The following is a 10,130-nucleotide window of genomic DNA, read 5'->3' as shown; positions in this document are numbered from 1 at the left end:
TTAAACTAGCTTGAAACACGTTTCAGAATGTTTTTTACAGTCGTTTACTTCGTTTTACAACTTTTTAGGCATACTTTGTTGCGTTCGTTAAAATTCAGTTCTTAAATTGGAATTCCTTGCTTTAAGAGGGCCCCTAGACCTTGAGGCCCCGGGACAGTTTGCCCCTCCTTGTCCTCCTCTCGGAAGCCCTGTTCATATTCCACGTATTACTTTCACAGTTGCCTGTTTGTAAATGTTGACCTCCTCTAATTCTGAACTGTGAACTTGAATATACATGTAAGTGAGACGTTTTCTCACCAAAGATTTTGTTCATATTAAATATTTTCCTGGGTTTTACAAAATCACTTGAAAGGAGCCCACCGAGAAATTTCCCGATGTCCCGCTTAGCCACAACGCCCCTGGTAAGCAATATTGAAATGTTTTCTTTCTAAGGATTTTATCTTCATTTCTGTGACTTGTATTCTCTTGAACATAGATATCTTTGAAATTAAAAGAGATATTTTCTCGAATTTATCTACGGAGGGCCCGATTATTATGAAGTTGGGAGGGCCCGGGTTGCGATCGCAACCTAGCATCCCTGCCAGTCCGCCACTGCCCTTTGCTTTGAGAAACTACGCTATTACTATTCGTGTCACTTTTTGTGTTTTCGCACAACAGGTTTTTTACCTTATTCCATACCCTGGGTACCAGACTCACTATATATAAAATAGAGACTCACTATTATTTATTTTACATAGTGAGTCTGGTACCCAGGGTACTTATTCCATTACTTCCGAAAGCACTAACGATTACAGCCACTTGATTTTTTCATTACAGAGATTTGTAAATATGTTCAAAATGCAGTTTTTCTGATATTTTTAATTTCTTTGGAATGTGGGGGGTCTAAAGAAAGTTGGGGCCAAAACCGAATAAAAAAAGCCTTTGCTGGTGGTTCCTTTCTTAACATTTTGTATTTTCTGCATAAAGTGGGGGTTTCAGCCCCCAAACCCCCCGTACCGTCAGGGTTTAATTTTACGTGCAGTGATAACCAATTTTGTTCAGTGATGAATCGTAATTGTGCAGTGATAAAACTGAATTGAAGAGATTTGGCATTGAAAAAGCAAAATTGCAGCAATTACCAGTAGACACATAAAACTTGGATGAGAGCTGGTGTAATTCGATAGTTTCACATACATTTAGTTTGATGGGTGTAATCACGAAGATTTTCAAAAAATGACAGTCAAATTTTCAAAAATTTTGAATGTGTGCTGTGATGAGAGCGGTTCAAATCATTTCTGGCTTCTTTGGTCTGTTAAGTATTACAAGGGGATCAATTATCCGAAACGAGGTTCTCTTCATCCTCGTGAAAGTGTCATGGCGGACAGGTTTTGGTCGTGCAGTCAGTAAATAGTGACGTAAGGTCTAAAGGGAAGGGACAAGTCGCTGCCTGTAGCAAATCAGATCGAAATTAAAGTACTAATAAACATCCTTTGGACAAAAAGCTCGAAGAAACAGGTTGTTGCGAATTCTGCTTTCCACGTGGAGTAAATTTTGTCACAAGACTTTGTTGTCCATCACGCAATTTTCCAGCAATGGGGAAGAATAAGAAGCCTTTTATTGACAAGAAGCGCTCTGTTCGGTTTCATTTGGTTCACAGAGATCAAAGAGATCCACTACAAGCTGACCCTGATGCTTCAGAATTCGTTCTTCATCCAGCTGAGAAGCCAGATGGTCAAAAAGAAGAATTGAAAAAACATGGGGTTTTCTTTGATGATGAGTATGATTACATGCAACATTTGAAGCCACGTGGTGATGGTGTTCTTTTGATGGCAGATGAAACTGGTCCATCAACATCAACAGACACTGTTTCAAAAGAGTTTGGTGGGATTTTGTTTCCAAAAGATGCATTTGCTTCAGAATATGAAGAACCTGAAGGTATGCTTGAGAAGGGGGTACTTCCTCGTGGTCCACAGCCAGATTGGGATCCAGATATAGTTGCAGCACTTGATGATGGTTTGGACATGGATGATCCAGACAATGTTTTGGAGGATGATTTCATGTTACATGCTAATTGTGAAGACGGAACATCTGGAGATTATCCGTCAAATAAGTATTATGACGGTGAATCTGATGGTTCATATTCAGACAGAGAGTTTGGCTCAGATGATTTCATAATTGGGGATGGTTCTGTGGAGGATTTTGAAAATGAAGAAACAAAGTCAAGATTCACAAGCTATTCTATGACTTCCTCTGTCATTCGGAGGACCCAAGGTTTACAATTACTTGATGACCAGTTTGAGAAAATTGTGGAAGAATATGATGATGATGACATTGGGGGCCTTGAAGATGATAATAATGATGATGCAAATGAAATAATGAATGAAGAAAAATTATTAGTTGATCAAGCTATCTCTGATTTTAACAAAGGACAAAGTAAGCAGTCCCTTGAAGATTCAGATCCGATCCATACATTTGTTGATCCTGAAAATAATGGTAAAGAGAGTGAAGAAGAATTTGAAAAATTTAAAGAGCCAGAGAGAGAAAAATGGGATTGTGAATCAATCATAAGTACATACTCAAACTTATATAACCACCCAAAACTTATTACAGAACCAAAGCCAATAAAATTAACAAAGAAGCTAGGAATACCATCAGATGTGTTGAAGAAGCAATACCAGGGAAATAAAGATGAAGAGATACATTCAGAAACAATCTGCAGTATGAACTATGCCCGTAAGAAGGAAGAAAGTAAAGAAGAAAAGAAAACAAGGAAACAGGCAGTTAAGGAAGAAAGAAGAAACAGAAGAATTGAGAAAAAAGCAAACAAGGATGCATTTAAGCTTGAACAAAAAATACAGGAAAGAATTGTTGCAAGTCAGCCATTAACATCTACTGTGCCAATTTGATATTTTTTTATACAAAAGAAGTCTTAGAAAATATAAATGTATGTGGCTTTTGTTATTTCAATTTTTCAAATTTTATCTTGCACTATGGGTACAAAAGTACTGATTATGAAAATCATGAAAAAATGTAAGAGACTGCTCAGTATCTTTTGTCTTAGATGTAGGCAAAGATATTGAGTAAGCTCTTTGGTAGTAAATTGCAGAATAAATAGGTATTAGATAACATTGAGTCTTTACCTTTTTGGAAGAGAATTAGTCAAGCATTGCACAAAATTTTTTCAAGAATTATATTTTGAAACCACTTAAGGAGAGGGTTTTACAAAAGCAAGTTCGCTGCAAAGCTGAGACAGAAAAAAACTATACAGTCATGTGCTCGTGTTTCTGATTGGCCTATTTCGATCCACAACTGGGTATATATATTTCTTAGCGTAGAGTTTTCGATCTATGTTCTGACGTTTTAAACTCTGAAGAGTGTCAGATGAAAGCTTTAGTTTACTAAATGTTTGCTTTTTTCAAAGCCATTTAGAAAAAAACTAGTAGTACGGACAGAAATTCTTTTATTTCTGCCACAAGTTCCTGACTGACAACAGCTGTAAACATGCACTAAACTAGGTATAATGTTATGTGTTCCTTTTAACTCGTGTTCAGTTTAAACTTCAGTGGCCTTGTCTTTTCACTGTATACCTACTTTGGTTTTACTTATGATTGTAACCAGTACCCTAATCTTTTATCAAAAAGCAAGCCATTTTAGAAACATTGCATGATATTATGAAATGAAATTATGACAGAAAGTTTTTTGAAAGCCTTATGATCAAACAGACAGGTAGGAGCCTGCCAATAACTAGTTTGTAAACAACAAACGTAAATTGGATCTGGCATGATAAAAAACTACACTTAATACTTTTATCGATAAGTATACACTGGCACATTAGAGATTCATTCTAATGGTAAATGTCCACGATTCTGATGCTTTTTGTTTTTTGGTATATGAGCTGATTGTAAATATAAATATAATTTTTAAAATCTTACTGGTGATGATGTCAGATTTTGAGTATACCTGGACCCCTCTCCAACATTTCCTGTTAACTTATGCAAAATTATAGGTAAACCCACCCCCTTCCCCCATTAAGCGTTGATGTGAATTGAGACACTATGGAGTCGCATCATAGTTTGTAAGATTCTATCTTCAAAATTTTTCTTAAAGAATCTATCACGGTTTATTTCAGTGGCCCTCTGGTCATATTCTTTTAAATCAGTGGAGAGCCCAAAGTACATTTGGTATGAAAGTATTTCATGCATTTGGTATACTAGGCAATTTACGTCGATATCCATTCTACCTGTTCTCAGGATTTCTACCTGTGGCAGGCAGCTATCAGCTGAATTTTTTTAAAACTGATAATATAATGTATTTGTGGTTGATGACGATAAAAATTTTCATCTGCATTGAATTGCCTAAAAAGCAGATTAGAGTGATTTAAGTGTGTGTTTGATTTCAGGCTACTATGGAGGGGCTGGAGATCAATTCTTAAAAAGTTCTGGAAATGTGTGGTTTGGGACATGGTGCTGACCTCATTGTCTTAAGACAACCTTCTTTGAACTGGTTTTGGGTGTCATTTCTAAACTATTTCATTAAAAAGCAACTCTCCTTTGGAATAATTTATCACATGGATTAATAAATAACAGCAATGAAAGTAGATGAAGGATCAATAATATAACTCCATGGCAAAACTATAGTTGTACAGCATGTCATTCTGCATCTGCTTTCCTTCTTTTTGACTTGTCTTTTGGATTCGGAGCATTAGGGTTCTCTCCTTGGTAAAACTGCTTCAGAAGAAGCACTGATTCTTCACCTAAAATGCCACCTTTACAATTGAGTTTAGCTCCGACACTTGGTGAACACGAGTTATGTGTATTTGAAGCTTCTTGGTGTCTCTTTTCAAAATCTCTACTGTGAATATCTAAGACAGATCCACAACCACCAAATCTAGGGTTAGGACAACCAAATACCACATTCCTAACTCCAACAAGCCTCAAAGCTGCAGCACACATTACACATGGTTCAGTTGTGACATATAGAGTTGATTCTTTGAAAATGAGGCATTCATCAAGTCCATTTTTCTTACAGTGTTGCCTTACATTTTCAATAGCAATAATTTCTGCATGGCGAGTAGCATTCTTATCTCTATTGACTTCATTGAATCCACTTGCAATCTCTAAGTTGTTATGTACAAATAAGCAACCAACTGGAACTTCACCTTTTGCCAAAGTTGTGCTGGCCTGGAAAGAACAAGTATTATCAAAAAAACTTTTAGACAGCTAAAAACAGTAATTTAGTTATAATTAGTCAATGGACCTGGCTAAAGTGCTTTTAAAATCTAAGAACATTCTTAAGAAATCATGTAAATCTTACTTCAGTCCCAAAAATTATTGAGCAAGCCATCTGCACTCCTGCATTATGCTATCACTGGTCCAAAACGTATTAAGAAGAATGTTTTGGGACATGTATAGCTTTGTCTAGCAAGTCAAAATCTTTTTCAGGGGACCCCATGACTTCTAAATTTGTCTTCATACCTTGAACCATACTTTGTATTCATAATCAATTTGGTGGATCAGATACAAGTTATGCTGATCACTTATTCTTATAGCAGGCTTTAGAAGGCAACTGCTCTACTCCTGAAACTAGTAGCTTAGACTTCTCTACATATTATCCAATACTGAACATCAAAGAGTATGAAAGGCTAGAAAGTCAGGTTAGAAGGCATCTTAGACAAAAACGGGTTGGGTGAGTGGGTCGTCTGTAGTTGAAAACAAAAATATCTGTATCTCAACTCTATAATTAGCACAATTACTAAAATGGAAAACTGTGCTGAATCATGGGAAGCAATCTGAAAAAAATCAAATTATTGGAAAAGAATGCAAACCAAATTTGTTATGTTGGATGAAAATGATTCAAGCTAAATGCCAAGTAATTAGAAAGCTGAATTAGAATATTTCCAACAAAATTAAAAGAAAATGATTGACATCCACTAAATTACTGTGTCAGATACGCCTGTCAGGGTAATACTTCTCTTTGAAGTCATGAAATCCATTCAGATATCTGTACCACAATTTGAGACTTCTGTTTCGTTTATAGGAAACGTTGCATCAGCACTAGGTGCTTAAAGTTTTTAAATTGACATCTAAATTTTGGCAATTCAGTACTAAAAGTTTCTTAGTAGGTTTCTTATTTTGGAGACCTTCAATTGCCTTATTGTTTTGAAGTTGAGCATTTTTGGAAGAATGTAATAACATAGATTGTTATGGAAAAACCCTTGCAGATCGAAATCCAAAGGATCTTTTCCAAAGGAAAGTCAGAAAAATACAAATTTTTTGATTTATTTTTTATAAATGGAAATTGTGCAGTTTCTTAATTTTTCTTGGCCCAAGTACTTACGTTTCTAAAATTTTTGGCCAACCTAGTACTAGTTTCTTAAAAACAAGTTTTTATAAAAGATAAAAAACGTGTATATGAAACCGAGCCCTAAGCTCACTAAAAGTTAAGAAACCAATGACTGATAACACACACCCTACCTCAATTGTATTCCAATAATACCCCTCTAAAAATGGGTGGGCATTTAAAACAAAGATAATTAGTTTATTTGCATTGATAAACAGAAAGCAGAGCTCCTAACCTCCTAATGCATTGTGGAGTTTTATTTTCAATGTTATCTCGTATTAGAATTACGTTTTCTGTCTCTTAAAAGTAGCTTTTGTATTCGGTACTCAAAAAAACTTATAAGATATTTTTGGCACTGAAAACGGAAATCAACAAAAAATTAATAAGTAATGGAGTGCTTCCCCGAGCCTAGCTACTTTTAAAAAATGTTGAATGTACACACTTTTGTCAACTAGATTAAATTTTGGTTTAGTAAAAATTGAATTCGCGCAGCATTACTTTTCTTTTTGAAAAACAGGTAGATAAACTTACAATTTGAAGACATTTCTTCATCCAGGTCTCGTCACAATCGGATGATTCCATCGCTATCCCACATGGCAACAATATTTGATCACAGGGAAACAAGTATAATCATCACGCTTCCCGGAAAAATGGAACCATGCGAAACTTGTTTTGAAATCGAGATTATTTCATCATTTTTCACATGGGCAAAGTTGACCGCGGTCCTTTCTTTCCTTATTTGAAGATAAAGCGTGGGAATTGTGAACAGATTGGAAGAAGTTCAAGTAAGCTTTTAATTTAACGTTTTCATAGTTGGTTAGGCCTCAGTTGAATCGGTGAACACCGGTTAGCAGATTACAGTGAGTGGTTATAAATTAATATGTTTACCTGGCGTTCCATCTAATCTACCGCGGCACCGTTGCAACTGGCTCCTTAGATTAACGCTGTACTTATTATTAGGCCATTGTTTTTGCATCCGAAACTATTCATTTTTCATACGTACTGCTATCAGTGGCGAAGCTAGCCAAAAATTGTTGGTCCTGCTGTATGTACAAGGCCACGCCCTTATTCAATAGGAAACGCCTATAAACAAAAATTCTTTTTTGTAGATGAACTTTTTTGCAGTAAAAAGCAAATTCTAAATCCATGTCTATCTTTTGCAAAATAAACCCATACTTAAAGACGTGCTTTAGGGTGCTTACTTTTCAAACAAATCTATGTTAAATTGTAGTAAGCCTCTACAGCTGAAGTAAAAGTTCAAATTGGTGATAACTAAATTTGACAATAAAAGGGGGTAAGGGTGGCATTTGAAGTTGCATATCATATATTTGTGGTAGTTGAAATAGTCTAATTAGACTATTCAAGATTTTGGTCCAATCTAGATCAATCTAGACACTCTATTAAAATACCTGACCAATCTAGATACTCTATTAAAATAATTTTAATAAACAACAGAGTTTAAAGTCTGTAGGGGCAAGTTCACAAATGACAAAGAAAGGTACAATTGAATAATGTGTCGCGTTATCAATGAAAACAACTTCATTAGCCAAACCATTAGACGAGTAAACAATTCAGGTAGAAAAATACACTTTCATACTAGCAGTTCAGCATTCAGTTCATCGATATTCAACATAGCAATCAGTCGCCCGTTAATCTCTTACAAATGCAAATTCCATTGAAATTGGTTTATTCTCCAACTCCAAAATTTCAATCACACAACAGTAAATTCAATTATGCTTTTATCGTCCTTGTCTAAGTCTAAGAAAATCTTATTCGTTTAGGCCACCATGATATACCGTGCCTCAATCGATCATGAAGGCCGTGTTTACCATTTCTTTCTCGCGAACTTTGGACTTTGTCTTGTTACAAATAAAATTTATGCAGCTCAACTGAGGCAAGTTTTGCTGTCAATAATAATATCATTGGTATTGCCAAAGCAAGCAGGAAATCCACATTCACATCGCCTCGCCATAATACTTGAACTGGCCTCCTTGCTAGTGCCTCATAGCAGAGCGAGAATGCACAGGGCAATTCTTGCAGTCCTGCTCTCAGAAATAGCAGGACCAAAGGTTTTCAAAACAATACCTTTTGACCTATGAAAGTGAACCCTCAACCAATCAAATCACTACTGCTTACGAAATGTTATGATGATCATTTCGGCGAGGTCCTGCTCCTGAGATTGAGCAGGACTGCTCTTTGTTCTAGACTATTGTGAAGCAGGACTAAATTTACAAAAGCCCATTGTGAAGCAGGACCAAACATAGGGTATCATAGTTATGAGCAGGACCAAAATACAGAGTTGCCGTAGAAAAGAACAGGACCTTGAGATTAGCACGGGATGCCTGTATCAGCTGGCGGAACTGGGGACTGTTTATCAAATAGAATTTGAAACTTCCTTTTTGCAAAGAAGAAATTGTTTATTGTTTACAGTAAACCTTATCCTTGGAAATTCTTGGTCCTGCTCAGCAGGACCAGCAGGACCTTTGGCTTCGCCACTGACTGCTATGGATATAGGCATTTGTATTTTGCATCCTGATGAGAACAATTTGTTGGCTTATCCAAATAAGAAGAAATTTATCCTGATTGTATGTGAGAAGTTTCATGAAACTTTAATGAATGAGCTTTTGGGTAGGGAAAAAATGCTTAAATCCCAGATAGCATATTTACAAAACCTGGTAACTTGCTATCCTATGGAAACGAGTTTCGCTCAAAAGTGACAATTTATATTTTTATTTGTATGCATATATCATATAAGTGCATTTTGATTTCTGCTTGACAATTTGATGCTACCAGTTGGTGAACGCCAAAAAATATGTTTACTTTGCCACGACTCATTGTGCTATGACAGTAATGGTGTCATGACTGAGCAAAACTGGTGGCTTGGTCATCTTCTGTTTTCAACTGCTAATAACAGGCATATACAGTTAATATTAGCTATGTTGAAAATTTATTGCAAAGAAAAAATTTACAGGTGCTGTTCTGTAAGATATGTTCAAAGTCATTCTACTAGGAATGGACTGCCATTGGGCTATCCACCAATGTATCAATTAAAACTAACAAGACTTCCTAAGACTTAATGGCAGTAAGCTGCCTAGGGAGCTGCTGCTAATGGCCTTTTCGCCAGCTAGGGAGCTGCTGCTAATGGCCAAATATTCAAACATAGAAATGGCCTTAAAACACTAGTCATTCTACTAGGAATGGACTGCCATTGGGCTATCCACCAATGTATCAATTAAAACTAACAAGACTTCCTAAGACTTAATGGCAGTAGGCTGCCTAGGGAGCTGCTGCAAATGGCCTTTTTGCCAGCTAGGGAGCTGCTGCTAATGGCCAAATATTCAAACATAGAAATGGCCTTAAAACACTAGTCATTCTACTAGGAATGGACTGCCATTGGGCTATCCACCAATGTATCAATTAAAACTAACAAGACTTCCTAAGACTTAATGGCAGTAGGCTGTCTAGGGAGCTGCTGCTAATGGCCTTTTTGCCAGCTAGGGAGCTGCTGCTAATGGCCAAATATTCAAACATAGAAATGGCCTTAAAACACTAGTCATTCTACTAGGAATGGACTGCCATTGGCTATCCACCAATGTATCAATTAAAACTAACAAGTCTTCCTAAGACTTAATGGCAGTAGGCTGCCTAGGGAGCTGCTGCTAATGGCCTTTTCGCTAGCAAAGGCTGCTTAATTTTGGCAGCTGTTAGAAATTGTTGCTGCAAGGGAAACATTTGAAACTTTTGAGTACTGTTAATTATTTTTAGATATTTGGTTACAACTTTAGAAAATATAGTTATGTATGTTATTTAGA

The 10,130-nt window shown here is 36.3% G+C and overlaps 3 protein-coding genes across 3 annotated transcripts in view; 2 read left to right on the top strand and 1 right to left on the bottom strand.

Annotated features, from left to right (window-relative positions):
* The first annotated feature begins 1,320 nt into the window (after window positions 1-1,320).
* LOC135684186 (protein LTV1 homolog) lies at window positions 1,321-2,940 on the top strand. The gene has a single exon (XM_065199629.2). It carries the CDS (start codon window positions 1,572-1,574, stop codon window positions 2,883-2,885), a length of 1,314 nt encoding a protein of 437 aa, XP_065055701.2. The 5' UTR covers window positions 1,321-1,571; the 3' UTR covers window positions 2,886-2,940.
* LOC135684188 (tRNA-specific adenosine-34 deaminase catalytic subunit ADAT2) lies at window positions 1,378-7,033 on the bottom strand. Its single transcript, XM_065199631.2, has 2 exons — window positions 6,850-7,033; window positions 1,378-5,159 (listed from the first exon to the last, which is right to left on the bottom strand). Exons 1-2 carry the CDS (start codon window positions 6,898-6,900, stop codon window positions 4,629-4,631), a joined length of 582 nt encoding a protein of 193 aa, XP_065055703.2. The 5' UTR covers window positions 6,901-7,033; the 3' UTR covers window positions 1,378-4,628.
* Window positions 6,963-10,130, top strand: part of LOC135684185 (argininosuccinate lyase) — a 61,045-nt gene continuing 57,877 nt past the window's right edge. The window contains exon 1 of the mRNA XM_065199626.2: window positions 6,963-7,103. The gene's annotated coding sequence lies outside the window, so the exon portion shown is untranslated. The remainder of the gene's footprint in view (window positions 7,104-10,130) is intronic.

Source organism: Rhopilema esculentum, chromosome 21 (assembly GCF_057945365.1).
Source record: "Rhopilema esculentum isolate cy_ngs chromosome 21, ASM5794536v1, whole genome shotgun sequence".
Lineage (NCBI taxonomy): Eukaryota > Metazoa > Cnidaria > Scyphozoa > Rhizostomeae > Rhizostomatidae > Rhopilema > Rhopilema esculentum.
Note: the sequence above shows the minus strand (reverse complement) of the source record. Positions and strands in the feature narration are given on the sequence as shown.

Coding starts and splice junctions, on each gene's coding strand:
- LOC135684186 (XM_065199629.2), top strand. CDS start 1,572: ATGGGGAAGAATAAGAAGCCTTTTATTGACAAGAAGCGCTCTGTTCGG.
- LOC135684188 (XM_065199631.2), bottom strand. CDS start 6,900: ATGGAATCATCCGATTGTGACGAGACCTGGATGAAGAAATGTCTTCAA. Junction 5,160..6,849: donor TGAAGAAATGTCTTCAAATT/GTAAGTTTATCT, acceptor TGTTCTTTCCAG/GCCAGCACAACTTTGGCAAA.